This window comes from Carassius auratus, chromosome 4, assembly GCF_003368295.1.
Source record: "Carassius auratus strain Wakin chromosome 4, ASM336829v1, whole genome shotgun sequence".
NCBI lineage: Eukaryota > Metazoa > Chordata > Actinopteri > Cypriniformes > Cyprinidae > Carassius > Carassius auratus.
The window spans coordinates 22,036,910-22,056,680 of NC_039246.1; the positions used below are offsets into that span (position 1 = coordinate 22,036,910).

Genomic DNA, 19,771 nt, shown 5'->3' on the forward strand with positions numbered 1-19,771 from the left:
TAACAATGCATTCATGAAAGGTTTTTTAATGAATATATTTGGCTGTTTCATTACACTTCGGCGTTCAGATTATGTTCTTATTTCATTATCAAATTAGGCACCTGGTTGAACACAAAAGTGGTAAATTGTCAGTGTCGTTTAAAGACCTAAAATAAGTGTATTTTAACAATTATAGCAACATACATTTCCCAAATTAAAACCAAGATAGGCTTGTACATTACAATTATGTATTTTCTAACATAATAATAAAAGTAAACGGGGAAATCCATCCCAGAACTGAATTCTGAAAAGGTTTGGGGTCAGTAGTTGTAACGTTTGAGCAAGCCAAAAAACGATTCCCTTAAAAAGACCAATGAAGGTGATGAGTTAATTCACACACACCAGGGCCACAGGCAGTGGCATCTGAATTTCAGACAAGGTCAGCATTTACATGTCCCACTAAGAGACAATCACGTGAAGGACTTGCGACATGCAGTTAAAAAGAGAAAGAGAAGGAAATGGCTCAATTTTCAAGATCCTTGTCCAAATTTCCAAGTATCAGGATTGCTGTTCGGTTTTAAATATGCTCCTGGAGATTTTGTGCCACTTTGGAATAAGCAAGAGTGAGAGACAGATTAAGACAAATGCAAAAAGCCAAACGCAAGGCCAAGAGTTCCAGCCGTGCATTAGAATCCACTTCTTTCATTCATGTGGAAAAGAAAGGCACTGCAAGGAAAGACAGGACCAAGGGGGCAAGAGAAAGAACAACAACAATTACATTCCCTTATAAATTCAAATCAAGACAAATTAAACGTGTAAGGTAATATGCCAACACACTCAATTTGGGCCACTGAGTTCAGTTCACATTCAATACACAACCTGGAGTGTGATCGCAGGCTGAGAGAGAGTCGCTTGCCTCAAGGGCCACCGTGTGTCTCGCTTACACCCCTTTGTGGAGGAGGCCTGCACTTTGAAGTTTCTTCATCAGCTTCACCCATACAACTCCAAATGGGCATTTTCATCTGATGCCATTAACTGAAGTTCAGCTGTGGTACTTCATATTCACACAACACAACCTCTGTGAAAGGAATAACCTCACACCCGCTCCGGGTTCGTATCCTTGCTGACCCTGCGTCTGGGAAAGAGCCGCCGTTTCAACATGATCAGCTGAGGGACAGAGAGAAAAGGAAGAGCAAGGAGTGTCAACCAAACCTGTTATGAATGCTGTTCTGCAATTTCTGATATACATGGAGTATTGAATTCTAACTCATACACACACACACACACACACACACACACACACACACACACACACACACCTAAAAGATTATTAGGAACACCTGTTCAATTTCTCATTAATGCAATTATCTAATCAACCAATCACATGGCGGTTGCTTCAATGCATTTAGGGGTGTGGTCCTGGTCAAGACAATCTCCTGAACTCCAAACTGAATGTCAGAATGGAAAAGAAAGGTGATTTAAGCTATTTTGAGTGTGCCATGGTTGTTGGTGCCAGACGGGCCGGTCTGAGTATTTCACAATCTGCTCAGTTACTGGGACTTTCACACACAACCATTTCTAGGTAGGGCTGGGATAAACGATTATTTTTTAAACGATTAATCTAGCGATTATTTTTCCGATGCATCGATTAATCTAACGATTCATTTTTTCAGACCGATTCGATTTCGATTATCTCCCCATTAATTGACTACTAACAATTTATACATGTTGATTTACATATCTGAATGAAAAAAACATGAATTCCTTAACATTGCAATATATGTTTATTACTCTTAAAATTACAAAATAAAAGACTGACTAAGAATGCATTACTTTGCACTTGTATAGAGATAGCATTCAATAAAACCTTGAAAACACATAGCTTTCTGAACACATAGGGCCTAGCTTACTGAAAAAAAGTTATTCTTTCAGATGAAAATAACAACAACTTGATGTCTAGCATTCAATAAAAAGGTCACCCAAAATACTTGTTTAGAGCAATTGAAAGAATACAGTAACCAATGTAAACTTGAGGGCTTTAAGCTAATACAGAGAGTGCTTTTCCAAAAAAAAAAAAAAAAATTAACAGTGGGAGCCAGCAGCCTGTCATGGAGAAAAAAAAAAAATCTCTGAATGCTCCACGTGAAACTTTGGCGTTCCGCCCTTTTTCTAGCATTTGTGAAGCCACAACACGCACATCCTTGAGGCGAATAGGCTACAACAGTAGAAGACCCCACCGGGTACCACTCATCTCCACTACAAATAGGAAAAAGAGGCTACAATTTGCACAAGCTCACCAAAATTGGACAGTTGAAGACTGGAAAAATGTTGTCTGGTCTGAGGAGTCTCGATTTCGGTTGAGACATTCAGATGGATAATGCACCATGTCACAAAGCTTGAATCATTTCACATTGGTTTCTTGAACATGACAATGAGTTCACTGTACTAAAATGGCCCCCACAGTCACCAGTTCTCAACCCAATAGAGCATCTTTGGGATGTGGTGGAACGGGAGCTTCGTGCCCTGGAGGTGCATCCCACAAATCTCCATGAACTGCAAGATGCTATCCTATCAACATGGCCCAACATTTCTAAAGAATGCTTTCAGCACCTTGTTGAATCAATGCCACGTAGAATTAAGGCAGCTCTGAAGGCGAAAGGGGGTCACACACAGTATTAGTATGGTGTTCCTAATAATCCTTTAGGTGAGTGTGTATATAGATTTATTTATTTGATAATTTATTCAGAAAAGTTTGACAAAGAAACATGCATCAGCGAACTGTTTTCCCCCCCATACCTTATGGAGAAGTGCTATTTAAAAAGAAAAATAAATCAACTATTATTTTATTCATTTAAAAATGTACTTTTCAACTTTATAAATGTAGAAAAAAAAAATCCATATTTACAAATGTATAATTGTTTAAACATGTATTTTAATTAATTCATTAATAAGAATGTAGCTAAAATGTTTGAAATTACGGTTAACTGTGAATAGAAAAAAAAACCTGGGGAAATAATTTAAGCTGACATATAAATAGACATATTTATATCCATTTAAATTTTGTTTAAATTTTTTAAACGATACTTAAATGCAATGATACAATAGCACATTAATAAATCATTGACTAAATCACATATAAATTGGATTAAAAAATCAAAAATATTTTTTTAATGAATACATTAATGTTTGGTTTCACTGCATTTTAAGTGGCACTTCAGAACTAGTAATAATGCATTTATAAAAACAAATATGAGAAAAATGAGTCAACCATAAGCAGGAATTCAATCAAGAGAAACAGGATGTGGCCAGACAAGTTAATGAGGAGGCTGTAAATCTGTTCTGAAGATTGTTATTAATCCATTTAATGTGTGTCTGTCTGAGATGGGGATGCATCCAAACATGACATGCCTCTACATGCATGTCCACAGATAACATATAATCTCCATATTTGTACATCTGGTGAGTGTTCATATTACTGATCTGTCACTAAGGACAGATGAAGACAGACTGGTCTTTTAAAAGGTCACCGTGAACATTAACCTCTCCAAAAGACAGAAACCTGACCTCACAATTAATAGTGTCACTATTTGCTGCAAGCTGCCTGTTTGATCTATCATCAGGAAGATATTTTTGCCTTTACCATTTCCTTAAAAGAACACAGAGGGTTGCTGGGTAAAATTTGATATATTAATTGCTAAAGGTAATGAGACTAGCCAGAGTCCACTGTGTGTTTGTGTGTGTGTGAGAGAGACAAAGTGAAATGAAGAACAAGAGATAGTGGACAATGGACATGTAAGCTGACCCGAACTGACCTGCTCTGCAAAGAACGACAGGACAGTGAAGACGACTAGCGTCACCAGCACACAGTGGGTCCAGAACTTCAGCTTGTCTCTGTATATTCGCCTGTGAAACAGAAGATTAGCTCTGGTTAGCCTGTTACAAGATAGATGCTATAACTACACAATCTGGATCCAACATGAATCGTTATACATTGATAACACTAGCTAAAATATGTATTTCATCAGAGTACACAACAATATTTGATTGGCTGTCATTTGGTTTCCACTCCGAAGTGAACAGAAAAGTTTTGAATAGATCTCCAGGTATAGAATTCATCGCTGTGAAACTCCAAGTGAAGGAAATTGCGAAGCCTTTTAGAAATACAAGAGTCGATGTCAAATATATAATATAATGTGTATATTAAAATATACACTACTGTGTAAAAGTTTGGGGGTAAAGGTTTTGTTTTTAAATCTTTTATGCTCACCAAAGCTGTGTTTATTTGTTAGAAATGACAGTAAAACCAGCAATATTATGAGAAACTACTGTTTCTCAGTGGGAAACTAGATGCTTAAACTTTTTTTTTTTTTATATATATATATAAATCTTTTGTAATGTTTATGATCAATTTTATGCAGCACTGCTAAATGTTTTAATATAAAATAACTTTAAATATTAAATAAATACATTTTAGAAATATTCAAATTCAAAAACACTATTAAATAAAAAGTAGCACCTTTAATACAGGGTACAGACCTCAATCACTGTTCCTTCTTTCAATAATAATAATAATAATAATAATAATAATAATAATAATAATAATAATAATAATAATGATTTATATAATAATAATGATTTATATAATAATACTGTATGAATATATAATAATATTTATTCCCAGGTAAATCCATTTTATTTAAATTCTTAAACATATTTTCTATTCTAAAATATATATAAAAAATAATAATAATAATTCATAAATATCACTATCAAATGATCTGATTTCATATTAAATTATCTGGTACTGTACTTAGATACATTTTACTGACCTCGACAGGCAGCTCTGCAGGGATACATTATGACTTCAGATTGGTGGACAAGTTATTAAATATTACTAAACAAATTTGTTGAAAAAGGAAAATATAAATAAATAGATGAATAGATCAGATTATTAATAATATAATAGATAATTAAAAACATGCCCGCATTGTAACAGCGAGCTCATTCACTGCTGTCAGCACACAAGGGCAGGAATGGTGATGCTGTCTTAACTCTTGCCAGATTCAGAACCGTATATTTTTTAAGTCTGTGATTGACAGTTCACAGTGACTCAAGTTCTGATGTCATGCAGCAGGCTGTCGGAGGTGAGAGGGTGACAAGGTGACATCATCTGTGAGGAACACAGTCTGTTCCCCTTTTGTCACCGGCGTGTTTGTGTCTGACAGAGCCAATCTGCAGACACAGAGCTTTTAAAATCAGCCTATGAGGCTGCTCGAGCCTGGCAGTGCCCAAAAATAACCCTGGGCCTCAGGTCACACGCCTCTGATGGGGCTTAACGGGGCATCTGGGTGTAACAGAGAGACGCTCTGGCTGGTTGAGCATGAATGGCAAATGCACTACTCATAATTTCCAGCCTGTAACCCTCCAAAGGGGCAAAAGATACATAAACCCTTCTTCAACCACCTCCCCATTCCCAAAATTCCAGACTGTGCCGACAGCTATCATCCAACTTCACAGAGTGATGACAGGAAGGAACATTTACCAGTATTCACAAGAGTAAAGCAACAGAAACAGGCTATAAATCACACAACTTCACACAGCTAAATCTAAACAGACTTGTGAAACTCATTACAACAAAACCAAATATAGCCTCCCTCTAGACCAAGAAACCATTAACTTCAGGGACTAATGATCCGAAAGGTTTTGGAGACATGTTCTAAATCTCGTCAGGTGTAAACTGCTGTTTGAAGGCTTCAAATTGACTCAAAATATTGGATGAATCAATCAGTGATTCAGTTCGCTCGCTCCTCATGTTGTTCCAAGCAAATATGGCTTTCTTCAATGAAACACAAAAGGAGATATTTTGAAGAATGTGCTGGCTGCTTTTTAATGCAATAAGTGAAACTTAAAACGGCTTAAAGACTGAAAATGTTGTTTGCTCTTTACATAAAGCGATTACATGACATCTGAATCATAGTGCATAAATTAAATGGACTACTTTAATGGCATTTTGCATCCTCACTGAGGATACATATGTGTGCAAATTTAAAAATGTAAATCAATTTAATCAATACATTTTTGAGGCTTGACAATTCTAGTACCCATTAACTGTACAATTACATTTACATTTTATTTACCGAATACACTATTATAGCATTATTTATTACTCTGAAATGGTTTTAATTTGTATATTTTCAGTTTCTACTTTATTTTAAAGGGACAGTTCACCCCAAAATTTTAATTCTGTCATTAACTACTCAGCCTCATGTCATTCCAAACCTGTAAGACCTTCGTTCATCTTCGGAACACTAATTAAGATATTTTTGATGCATTCCGAGAGCTCTCTGACCCTCCACAGACAGTAAGAATCCTTACATGCTTAAGGCTCAAAAAACGTAGCTAGGAGGTCGTTAATATAATACACGTGACATCAGGGGCGCAACTCTAATTTTATGAATCTATGAAAATACTGGCTGCTACGCCTTTATTCCAACACTTTTTCTCTTTATTTTTTCATGTCGGTTATTCAGTTTCACATTCATCTATTTTCTGCTTTTTCTGTAGAGGGTTTCACTAAACTTCCACCAGACTTGGTCTGTCCTGATCCGTTCTTTTCATAATTCAGATTGAGTAATGAAACCTGAGGCATGCACACAGACCTGTTTGACTCTTCTTTGTTAAATGCTCGGGTAAGTCTTCAAAACCAACATGCAATGAACGACTGTTTGTGACTAAATCCTTACCACTCCTGCAGCTCTGTCATGTGAAGGAAACGGTTTCTGTATTCCCTGGGCAGCTCAAACTGAGACGGCAACGGGAACATTGACTCATAGAAGTCCCTCAGTACAGCTTTGACTGTGCTGGCGTCCTTATGGATGTGGTCAATATTGTCATTCAGGCAGACAAACTTCCTGTAGGCCAAAAAAAGGGGCTTAAAGTAAGATAAGGCTTCCCAAAGTGTGCAAAAAACAGGAAGGAAAGCCCCTGAACGAACCTAGGGTTCTTCCTGATGTCATCGAGCTGCCCCACAACATGGGAGACGTTGGTCCGTATCATCTTAAAGGCGATCTCTTCCTCGCCCATAATTTCAAATCTGAAAAAAACAAGGGCCTGCGTAACTAAGAGCTCCAGCTGAAGTGTTTGTGGGAAGGTAATTAGAATCTTACTTGTATTTATTCTGGTCCTTGAAGGCTTTGTGGATCCTCTCTGTGATGGGTTTGCAGTGGGTTACTAAACCTTTTGTGACGGGCGGCTACAGGAACATCCAAACAGGGTTTTATTAACAGTACCAACAAATACCATTACGATTTTATAGCGTACAGCCTGGTGTTGATCATTTAACAGATGTTTTGTGAGACCTTATAGTCTAATATTTGACTCTCACCATGCTGGGGTCGTAATAGGCCTCCTGAGTGGGGCGGACAGTATGGAGTTGTGTGAGGTTAGACGGAAGGGTCTTCGAGCAGTTTATAAGCATCTGCTCCAGACTGGTCAAATCCTGTTTAGAGTCAAATAAACAGATGTGCCTTTCCTCAACAGATGGGTAAGACAGACAAGCATGTGGAGACAAAAAAAAAAATTGCTATACATGCCTTGTGTTCACTTCACAAAACCCCTTCCTGTTCTGTTTTGTACATATTTGAACATATTTTCCTGCTTTATTGTTGTGTTTAATATTTTAAAAAGTGTTTTAATATTTTTAATATAAATTGAAAGTGAAACTTGTTTTTTTAAATAACGATTTACTTTAAATAGCATGTAAAAGGAAATAAATTAGACATTTAAAAACAAATTAGACTACATTAAATTAAAATATACGTGTCTGCATTTCAAATTAACGTATTAAATTAAATCAAATTAGACAACATATTACATAAAACAACTACATTTTAATTAAATTAGACTACATTTCAAATTACTCTTTTTAACTAAAATAGACAACATTTCAAATTAAATTTACATTTAAAAAAATAATTTGATTATATTAAAATACTAAATTGTAAATAATTTTTTCCTAATGTAAAAATCGTGTAATTTTCTCCATGCTGTGGCAGAAGAGTGGTATGTACCTGAAGGCTTAAGGGGAGTTCATGGATACGTGTGGCCAGCGTGCGAATCTCACGGTCAGAGAGCACGCCAGAGTGGTCTGTGTCAATTTCGTCAAACACTTCAGATATATTGAGCTGCTGCACCGCACTCATCAAGAAGTAGAAATAGGAAAATGCAAACTGCATGTCCTCTGAGTGACGCACACGGTGGAACGAGGTCTTATCAAACTCCTGAGGGAAGCTGAAGGAGAAAGACATCAAGACAAAAGAAAGAACTTTTGAAGACGTCCAAATTTCGGTGGCCAAAATTTTGTATCCATAGACTAACATTGAACTGATACATAAGTGTGTGTTTGTGTGTGTATATGTGTTGGGACTCTTACGTGTCCTGTAGCTCCTGCATGATGAGCCTGTCAATCATGTGAGGCATGTGGGCGGGCACTTTGCGGGAAGTGAAGCCGAACTGAGCATTCAAGAGTCTGTTGACATAGCGGAGTGAATCAGCAAAAGTGTCCCGCAACCTGCGTCCAGTGGCCGTCCCGTCAGCTGCATACTGCAGTTCACTCTGCAGACGCTCCTCTTCCTGTGATGCACAAAAAAGATACACACATACTGATCAGGAGAGATTGCAATGCTCAATGGGGCTGCAAGAAGTCCTGCTTTTCAGTTACAAGAACCAACTGGTTTTTTGTTTACTCTAGAACATTGGTTCTTAACAAGGGGCCACAGAAAACTTCCAATGGCACTGCAGGATGATAATAATAATAATAACAATAATATTTATTTATTTGTCTTCTCTATTAATATAACAAGAAATCTATCTATCTACTAATATTAATGTTTATATTAATAATATTTTTATTTTAATATTTAAGTTAATATTTTATTAACTTTATAAATCTAAATATTAACATCAACATAATTAAAATGGAAAATAACAAAATTAGATCATTTTTCTCTTCAATATCTAGTTTTAAGAATAATAAACTTTATTAATGTATAACATTACATTTTAACTTAACATTTATGTTTCCCCAAAATAAGTTGTTTTACTTTTTTTTAAAGAAAATACGTATCTTGCTACATCTGATTTTTTTTTTATACATTTTTTTTTCAACGTTTCCAGTTTCAAATTAAACAGCATTAATGTTTTGGTTAAAATATTATATTAAAGGTGGGAAATTACTTCAAAAGCTGACATTTTTACAGGATTGAGTGTATTGAGTGTATGTGTGTATATGTATGGGACAAAAAGTTGTAGAACTATGTCTCACCTCCAGCAGATCCTGAAAGAACTTCCTCTTCTCCCATGGAAGGAAACCTCGGTCCAAGCCAGAGGTGTAATACTGAAGTTTACGACCCACTGGCCGTCCGCGGAGGTGGGCTTCATTTTCTGAATCTTTCTCTTTAGACAAGTTCCCCGTCAGAGTGCTGAGAAGCTTCGATGCGAGGGGTTTCTCTATGCCGAACAATCTTGACTGAGCCTTCGGTGTAACACCATCAATCTGAACTGGGACAAGAGACAGAGAGTTTTTCTTGCTTTCCTCATCTCCATTTGCTCGTTTTACCCTCGCTGCTCTTTCATCCTGATGTTGACTGATTACAGAAGGCTTCTGGTCTTCATTCGAGTGTTTTGCTTCTATATCCTGGTCTTGTTTTTTAGAGCCTTTATTGTTTAGTAAAAGTTTAGCTTTGTCTTTGTATGGCCCCAGCAGCACTGCTTTGGTCAAATTAAAGCCTTTAATAGTAATGTCACCTAATATTAGCTTCTCGTTCAGCTTCTGTAACTCAAGCTTCACTTCCTCAGGCAAAAGAGATTCATTTAACGCAGGCACCTGTACAGTCTCTACACCGCCATGGGTTTTCTCTCTAACTCTTGGGCCTTGTTTTTCTTTGGGAATATTTTCAAACAGGACCACTGGTTCTGGGGTCACCGCGGTCGGTTTGGGCTCCTCGTCTTTCTCCTGCACCGGAGCGGATACGTTGGATCTGGGGAGCTCTCGGGTATCCACTGCTACAGAGAAAGTCATGGTGAAGTCGTGGTTATTCGCGTCCTGAAAGGTGATGTTGTAGTGGATCTGAGTGGCGTTGTGTCCGGGCAGCAGCAGCAGGTGGATGGTCTTCCATTTGTTGGCGACAGAAGTGTGACGGAGCGCTGGGTTATCAGCGACCTGTGCCTCGGACACACGGTTAGCCAGGCCTGAGAAGCTAAGATACGGTCGGAGCTCTCCCTGAGGCAGGGTGTAAAGTGTGTGGTTCCTCCGAAGGACGACACGGTGCAACTGGTTGAAATTATCTTATAAATGCACAAAAAACAGATAATTAGTTCAATCAATTACTACTAGACTTAATAAGAAATACTCAAGTGGGGCCAGGAAACATGGAGTTTTACATTAAAGGCTTGCCACATATCCAGAACAGTTCAAAAATACACAGAGAACCTCTCCGATGCTATTCATATTAATGAAAAGGATGAGTAGGGTCACATGTCCAGCCTTGTACAAAGTGTGTACACAGTGTGTAAATCTGTGTTTTATTCTTTTAATTTAGTTACATTTGTTCTGATCAGGGGCGTGGCTTTGATTTTGACAATGATGGGAACATAAAACAGCCCTTTAAATTATATATATGGCCCTACTGTATTAGAGACTGGAGGGACTGTCAAAATCTGTCGAGAACAACTGGTCAAAACTCACCTTGTCCGCAGTCACCAACATCGAACCCACATGCAAGAACGTTGCACGCCTGGTCACAGAATTTATCAGCCAACCAAGAGTTAGCGCAGCCTTGGTTACAGAAGGACACGCCTCCCAATCCTCCGAGACCACCGCCGAACTGCCAAGGCTGCCCGCCTCCGATCACAGCACCGCCCACTCCTCCGAAACGACTGCTGCCTGCAGTACCTGCATGGACAAATCAGGAAATTATGAAACGGATATAAAGATGGGATCAGAAATATGCAATTGGTTCAAATAAGTGAATAACAACAGAATTGTTGTATGTTATTCTGGGGTTAAATGACGGTGTCAAAGTACCTTGACAGTCTCCTCCATCCCAATCACATGCAGAGTTGTTGCAGGCCTTGTCACAGTAGCCGTCTTTGATCCAGGAGCCTGGGCAGCCCTCGGCACAGTTTGGTACAGGCCAGGTGAGATACACCTGTGAACAGAGAAAACACTCAGGTCATTATCAAGGCCAAATGAGTTTCTAATGGAAAGATTATATGTTTAATAATATAAATATCTTCCCTTCAAAAGTTCAGATTTTTCAAACTCTCTTCTGCTCACCAAAATTGGTCTCTACTTTAATAATATTTTAAAATAGAATTTATTCCCATGATGCAATGCTGAATTTTCCGCAGAATTAATCCAGTCTTTAGAATCAAAGAATCCTTCAGAAATCATTCCAATGAGCTCATCTGCTGCTCATGAAACATTTCTAATTATTATTAATGTTGAAAACAGTTGTACTGCTTTATGTGAAAACCATGATATATTTGTTTCAAGATTTTCAATAAAAAGTTCAAAAGAACATATATTTGAAATCGAAATCTCTTACAATTTAAAGAGACTTTGCTGCCACTTTTGATCAATTCAATGAATTTCTTTTGAATAACATTAATCATTTCTTTAAAAAGAACCCAAATATTTTGAACAGTAGAGTATGCATTCATAGATCTTTCTGTATGTATGCAAAATTTCCCTTTTAAATGTGCATTTATTTTACTTCAGCTATGTGCATAAACTGTTAAGACATGCGGTTCAAATAATAGTGACAGATAGGCAGTCTTTCTGACCTTTTGACCTTTAGAGTGGCTGTAGAAGTCATCAGGCCACACATCCTTGCCAAACATGACGTCATCATTGAGGTAGATGAACTTTTGAGAGAGTCCTGGGATTCTGTGAATGTGAGTCTCTATGGCAGGAGAACTGAATGTAGGCAGGTGGGTCTGGTTCTGAAAAATGTCCTGAGAGACAAACACAAACGACGACGACAAGACACACAAGACTTTGTCCATTACTGTAGGTTTTACATAAATACACCCAATAGTAGTAATAGAATGCATTACAGCACACGCTAATAAAAACAAGGACGTCCCTTCTGAAGATCGTTTAGAAATGTGTCTTTACTGGTCATCCAAGGGTTTGCAAAGCTCACCTGGTGAGTAATCACCGAAACACGAGGGTTATCCAGGTTTAGCCAAGACGGTATCTGTCCATTGGTTACGATAAAGATGTGCCGCACCCATGGTGCGTGTTTTTCAATAGAACGTAGTGAATAACGCAGCTCCTCATTGTCTTCAAAGCGACTGGCAGAAACATCCTCATCCTGTTTAGACTGAAAAAAGAGTAAGACTGCTTATTATGAAGTTATTATTACTTTTTTTTATAGTTAAGTGAATGCTTATCAAGCACACATTGGCTTACATTTTTGTGTGAAATTACAGTAAAATGTGCACCTGTGAGATAGCGCTAAGGTCCCAGAAGAGGTATGCCGGACTGACTGTGAGCTCTTTTCCTTCCAACGTCAGGTTCTTCTTGGCCTGCTGGGTGAGGTCAGTAAAATCCTGCGCTGTGTTTAGGTGGAGAAGAGCAATACCGGCCTCCGAGTACAGCTGCAACTGAGATATATACACACACATACAAACAGTCACTCAGCAGCACAGACTATTTAAGCAAAGCTGCTTATTCGCTTTCTTTACTTTTTAATTGCTGCTTATCACAGCTTCACAACCTGCATAGACCCTGCATTCACCCTTAACTGCATAGAACTACTTTTACTGTTTTGGATCATATTAATTTTCCCATCATTTCTAACTTCCTCTATCAGAAGGTTCTAGAAACACACCACAGCCATGTGACTGCCAGCATGCAGCCAAAACTCCTGCGGTGATGAGTTTGCTTGTGCGATCAGGTTTCCCTCAAATCAAGTTTTAACACTTGTCACAATGCTGTTTACAAGCAGAGGGTCTTCATTGTTACCGTTCCCATTCCTCCAGTTAATGCCAAAAGAAGACCGCAGAGAGTTAAAATAGATATCTATCAATAGCATTTACACAGAAAATGTGTTTCCAGGAACGCCATCACTGCTTTGTCTGATTGAAAAGGCTTTCTTCAGAAGTTTAGTGACTGCCTTCATCTCATTTAGAAAAACACGACCTGCAGAACCCAAATAGTTGAGGGGGGAGTTTTTGTATTTCTAGGTCCATATTTTATGTACAATATAGACAACAGGCTAAATAAAATGTTTTAAACCTAATTAGTTAATTATGTAATTAGTTAATATTTTATTAAAACAAACGATTCTGAACCAAAACACTAAAACAAAATTGTTGCATATTTATTTTGTTATAAATATGCAACAATTTTGTTTTAGTGTTCATTATTTATGAATAGATTTTCCAATTGAGGACATCCCCAAAGGGACAATTTGCTAGATTTAGCTTACTTCTGGTGACAAATTTGTCCCCAACCTATAAAAAAGTAGATTCCCCCCCCCCCCCACACACACACACACTTCACCGGCAGTATTTCTTGTGTAACAGTGTGTGCATTGGACAGAGGTCAAGGGAGAGCTTTCATCAACATTGCAAACAGGCTAACACAAACTATAAATACAAGTCATCTCTAAACACTCAACTTCTCACTCACTCTCTCTTTCTTTATCTGTTCCTCAGCTTCATCCTTTGCTATATTACCTTATGTGACCCACATTTGGATTGTAGATGCATACAATACTAAAAGGAAAAAACCCTACAGAAGACTCCATCGTTCTGATTGGAATACAAGAATGAGCAGAACAAGATAGGCAAGGAAAGTTGTGGAAATTTCTGTTAGATGGAGGGAATAGGAAAACATTTTTAAGATAAGAGTTACAGAGGGTATGCAAGTGAAAAAGCAAACAAATACAAGAACAAAAGAAAGTAGCATGAATGAAATCAAGCAAAAATCTAAATAAGCCAAGAACACACACACAAACTACAAGGAACAAAAAATGGAACAAAAAAAATCAAAAACAATCTTTTGCAAACAAGATTAAAGAAAGAAGAAAAATAATCAAAGATCAAACTAAAACAAGCAAAGCTGAACAAAAGCAAAGCAAAGTGAATGAAAACAAGATCATTAAAAAGTCAGACAAGAAACAACAAAACTAAGCAAAGATAAACACAAGAAACAAACAAAAGCAAGAACAACCTTTTGGAAGTAAGAATAGATTAAATAAAGCATAGACTAAAACTAGCAAAGTCGAACAAAAGCAAGAACAAATTAAATCAAACAAAAGTGACTGAAATCAAGCTAAATCAAAACAAAACCCATATGCAATCAAGAATAAATCAAAGTAACCAAGAATGAACACAAGAACAAACAACAGCACATACAAATAAAAGCAAGGAAAAACAAAAACAAGCAAAGACGATCAAAGGGATTCATGAAGGTAAGGGTGGAAGAAACAAAAACAAGCTAAAGCAAAAACAAACAAGAGAAAGAACAAACAAAAGCAAGCAAGTACAAAGCAAACAAATAAAGTATTGTGAGGTATACAGAGATCTGTGGGGAAATAAAGGAGAGGTAGAGATAGAAGGTCATCTAAACCCTGATGCCTTCTCCAAGTGCAGGCTGGCGCCAGGCCATTTCAAACAGTTGTTGTACTGTTAACACTCCTGTCAGTCCACTCAAGTGTCACTGTAATACCCTGAGCTCTCATCACATGACTGCACACAGCAGGACGGAGCCCAAACATTGCCCTAACCAATGAGATAAACAACACACAAAACACTGATTATTATTTTATAGATCAATGGATGGGCAACGGTTATGCACCTCGATGGCAAGTAATAGTTCAATAACAAATATAGTAACTTCATTGGGGTTGTTGATGGATTAAGGCCTTAAAAAGCTCTCTTCAAGACTCAAACTGGAAACACGCAGAGACGGCTGTGTCTTTCAAATGGATCTTGTGTGTCACCTTGTGGTCATTTTGAACACCGCACTCTACAGATTGTTTTATTTGAGAGGTTTTACCTGTTTGATTTTACTGGTCACCACAGCTGGTAGTTTGACCCTGAGCTGCTCAGTTTCCTTCAGTGACGCAGGGAACCCGCTCAAGTAGGCCAGAGTTTGCATGCGGACCAGCCCCGGAGCCTCTTTATCAGTCGTCTGTTACAAAAACACACTTTTAGACTCCATGAGTTTCACAAGGATTTGTTTCACACACATGTGATGTAATCCATTATAATAACACCTACAAAGTGTACAGTGATGTGGGTTGCCAGGAACAGGCTCAGGAATAAACTAATAAAACATTCATCCTCTTGTTCCTCTTGTTGGTTAAAGCATTACCATAAACATCATACAGCAGACATCACAACAACAAAAAAGTTCCCTTTTCTGTGAATGAAAGCATTAGTTTCTGGTTTTGTTCAGTTTTCTCCTTATATATGGGTGTGGGATATTCCTGCTCATGTTCCCTCTTTTTAGGTGGGAAGGTGACATACAAGAAACAAAATGGCAATCCATTGTATTCACATCTGTTTTGCAATATTTGATTATCAAAATCAGTGTACTTTTGGTATATTTTATATACCTGTTCCTGTAGGTCAAGCGGTAGAGCATTACGTTAGCAAGCGCAAGGTTGTGGGTTTGAAACCCAGGGAACAAATGTTAGGTGAAAATTAGCTTGAAGTCACTAAGCGTCTGCTAAATGCATGAATTTATTTAATTTAACACCTTTATAGTATTTATGAATATTCTAAAATAGATTTAATATGTATATTTTCAGATTGTCGTTTTCTTAGCTATTAACTTTACTAAATTAAATAAGTAATTTTAGTACTCCAACCTGTTTAAATTCAGTTAGCTGCCAATGCTATTTCTAAGGTTTTTCAGTTTTTCTAAGTTTCTGTGATGTCATAAATCCACATTTTGGTGAAGCTGGAATTTAAAATGTCCGAGTGTCGTTCTGTTACGAGCAGCAAGCTGGAATTTTTCTAACGCTCAGAGTGACGTGGAAAGCAGAATTAGTCAATAAGGAGTGTTAGCACAGCAGTTATTATTCTCACCAGATAACCTCTGCTGATGGAGTGTGTCAATGCATCCTTCAAAGCGTCTGTATGGGCTTTTTCAGCTGCAACAGGACATAAAATTAATGTTAGACAAACACTGAATCAGTTTTGTCCCTATTAGTGGACAATAAATGGTGAAGTATACAGATGTTGAATGTATGTAATTCTTAAGAGATTGCTTATATGCATAAAGAATTTACCGATTATACATTAATATTAATTAAATAATTATATTTTTATTCCCAACTTCCGTTTAGTGTGAGAGAGCATGCGAGTCTACTCTATTCAACATGTTGAGTCATACTCTATGAGGGTGAGAAGTAGGTCACAGTTGTACCTTCACCGTGGGAGTGGAAGAGAAGAACAGACACACTTGAGGAGGGGTGGAGAGGTTTTGATACTTGTAAGAGTTGTTTTGCAGTGGAGAATGCTACTGAAAGAGTTGGCAGCTCCTTCAATGTGATGTTGGCAGGAAGGGATGGATCCAGCACCAGCACAGGACCCATGATGCAGTGGGACAGCAGACATTCTGGCCTATCACAGGACACACAGACTGAATTAAAGCTTTGATCTAGAGCTAATCTTTATGAGAGACACAGCCATTCACACTGTTATTCTGTAGTGCAACAGCTGCTTTTCACACAGGAAAGCTCTGGTGGCATAAAAAACAACTGTGGCTGTGACAGAGGACCTGCCTGCTACCAAACAGGAAATGTATAAACCGCATAATATTTAGTTTGCTTCGTGTCCTGCAGACATATGAATAGGATAAGAGTGAAATGAACCCTGGCTTATTTACTTCTTTAAAACACTCACCTTCCCTTAGGAGCTTCAGTTATTTCAGAGTCATTTTTTCCAAGACGCTCCCTAAAAAAACAGCACATAAAACACTTTTAAACATCTTGAAATACTGCTCTTCTGACATTCACACTTCTGTCAGCACTGCCAAATTAAGATGGGTGCGTCCCACCATAGTAAACACTAAAATACAGGACACAATCAATTCTGCATAGAAACTGCACATACTAATATTACATCTGAATTTTTATTTGATTAGCTTTGGATGCATGTGGATACAGTGCGCAAATATTCAAAAGCCACGAGATGTTAAACCTTTGCCCCTTACTCAAAATTCAATATTTACAATCTTCTTTTGCAACAGACAGGTGTGCAATTAAAAATACATAATAACAAATATATCCAAACAAAATATTAAATAAAATACATTTGCGGTAGTAGTATTCCTGTTCAAGAAGTAAAAAAAATAAAAAATACTAATATAAAAAATAGAGTTTTTCCTCTTTATGATTTAATAATGAATGTATAAAACGATTAAATGAATGTGATCAAATTAAAACCATGCACAATGTGGTAAAGCATAAAATAAAATAAATGAATACAATATTATGATTAGTAGTAGTGGTGGTTGTAGTAGTAGAAGTAAAAATAATAAAGATGATAATAATAATAATAATCCTTTTTTAAAGTTAAAATAAACATTATATATTGTTTCCTTTATTATTTAATTATCCATTGGCATGCAAAATGTTTAAAACATTGTAAAACATGTAAAACATTACATTTGTGTAATTCAAAATACAATGTTTTTCTATTATAAAGCAAAAACAAACATGTTGATTATTTTTTTATTTTGAGGTTTACTAACCCAGTAATCAAATGGTTAAATAAATACAATCAAATGTCCACCATTCAGAATGTTCTAAACCATGTGTAATTCAAAATACATCGTTTTGAATAAAAAAAAAAAAAATGAACAGTACTAGCAGTAATAGTAATACTGTTTTAAAGTTAAAAAAGACACATTATGATTTATTTATTTAAGTGGTTAAACAAGTACCATCAGATTTCTCCTCAATCCCAATCTCTCCTCGGATGAGGATAAATGAGTACTACACTAATGGTGTGTGTGGTTTATAGGCGGAGTACCTCAAGGCCTTCTGTTCATCTTCCAGCTGCTGTCTCACAGCACGAAGTTCCTTCAGCAGGTCCACGTCCGTGCCGTTTACCCAGGTGTAAACCACATCAATGGGCATCGGTAGGCAAAGCCTGCAATTATACAAGCATATGAAGCAAGGTAGGGACATGATTCCAGAAGCATATATATGGAAAGATTTTTTTTTAATCATGCATTTAAAATGTTTATCACAGTAATGGCAGACTGAGCTGAATTAGTCATTCTCAGATATGTTAAGCATGCGATAACTGTACCCTTTTAAAAAGAGTGATCAGTTAACACGTGACTTTATTACTGTGCATGAATGAAGCTGGTGTCTTTGATCTGTTGCTCACCTCGTCTGAAAGGACTTTCCTGCAACATTATCTCTGTAGGAATCAAACAAAACATGGTACTGATCTCGACTCCACTCCACCACAACCTGCAAACCAAACCAGCCAGTTAATACACAACCCTTAAACCTCACTAAAAATGTCTACGTTTGATTTGCAACCACTATATAGCAGGTCATAGTCAGATAACACGATCAGCTTTTATTAGCAATCAGTGATTGACACGTTATGCAAAGATGAGAGGATACACGCATGGCAGTATACTTCTGAACTGAACCCTACTTAGTGTGCATACCTCTCCAAACTGAAAAGCAGACACTATCATTAGGACTAGTCCTCCGAAGCACAGGTACAGTCCATAGCGATGAGACAGACAGGTGTAGGTCTGCCGCTGCAGCAGTTTAAGCACCGAATTAATGATCATCATGACTCTCCCCGGCCATCAACATATCCTCCGCCATAAACACTTAATGAGGACACATGTTTCCCTCGGGGAAATTAAAAATAGCTTAATTCCACTAAAACATACTGTCACATGATCGCATGCTCAACAATCAAACGCTGTAGTTCCTCATTGGTAGTGATCAGGTGATGGTACGAGGCTAACTTCTAGTATATCTATGTCCATGGCAGACTCGCTGGCGCCCTCTATCGATCTGGAGGACGATCACTTCATGAATTAAAATAACAGGCCTACATTTAAATTGCTTTATAAATAATTGTATAAAATATTATGAAACTTAGATAAATACAATTAATAAATAAATTGTAATAAATTATTTAAAACGTATATCATTTATAACATACCATTTAAATGAATATTTAAATAGTTTTAGTAACTATTTAAACTTTTTTTAGTATATATATATATATATATATATATATATATATATATATATATATATATATATATATACTAAAAATATATTTAAATATATAAATATATATATATATATTTAAAACTATAAAGTATTAAAAAAATAAATAAGCTTAAGGGTATAAAAGCTAAATGTAAGAAAATCTGTTCTGTTTTATTTAAGAATCCGTTTTATTATTTCTTGAATGTAGGGATATTAACAATATAATAGAGGATAAAAATTCTTGATTGGGTTTTAAATGTATTTTTAATGTGCATTATATTAACCCCATACAACTGCGGTTGTTATTGTTTGCAATGGATTATTAAATCTAACTTCCAAAATATAGATTGTATTATTAACCCTTATATTGGTTTGTGCTTTACACTTTTTATGTAATATGAGCCCCTAGTAAAATAATAATAATTGTGTGTGTTGTGAACAGAAAATGGGCATAATAATAATTTAATGCTCTCTTTTTGTTTGACTTTTTCTGTTTTCAGTAGCCATTTAAAGAC

At 36.7% G+C, this 19,771-nt stretch overlaps 1 protein-coding gene across 1 annotated transcript; it reads right to left on the reverse strand.

The window, feature by feature from the left end:
• Positions 1–6: 6 nt before the first annotated feature.
• On the reverse strand, positions 7–19,010 carry gnptab (N-acetylglucosamine-1-phosphate transferase subunits alpha and beta). The gene is made up of 21 exons (XM_026232673.1): positions 18,692–19,010; positions 18,400–18,485; positions 18,037–18,156; positions 16,906–16,956; positions 16,427–16,623; positions 16,087–16,151; positions 15,050–15,184; positions 12,487–12,648; positions 12,186–12,365; positions 11,824–11,994; positions 11,063–11,186; positions 10,724–10,930; positions 9,302–10,323; positions 8,411–8,610; positions 8,049–8,268; positions 7,364–7,477; positions 7,146–7,231; positions 6,974–7,072; positions 6,723–6,890; positions 3,792–3,882; positions 7–1,146 (listed from the first exon to the last, which is right to left on the reverse strand). The coding sequence occupies exons 1-21, from the start codon at positions 18,821–18,823 to the stop codon at positions 1,075–1,077; spliced, it is 3,702 nt and encodes a 1,233-aa protein (XP_026088458.1). The 5' UTR covers positions 18,824–19,010; the 3' UTR covers positions 7–1,074.
• Between the last annotated feature and the right edge of the window lie 761 nt (positions 19,011–19,771).

What these genes read in the sequence shown, in the direction of transcription:
- gnptab (XM_026232673.1), bottom strand. Translation starts at nt 18,823, where the DNA reads ATGATGATCATTAATTCGGTGCTTAAACTGCTGCAGCGGCAGACCTAC. An exon ending in ACTGAAGCTCCTAAGGGAAG is followed by an intron (nt 16,624 to 16,905) that starts GTGAGTGTTTTA and finishes GTCCTGTGATAG; the next exon opens with GCCAGAATGTCTGCTGTCCC. An exon ending in TTTCGGTGATTACTCACCAG is followed by an intron (nt 11,995 to 12,185) that starts GTGAGCTTTGCA and finishes TTTGTCTCTCAG; the next exon opens with GACATTTTTCAGAACCAGAC.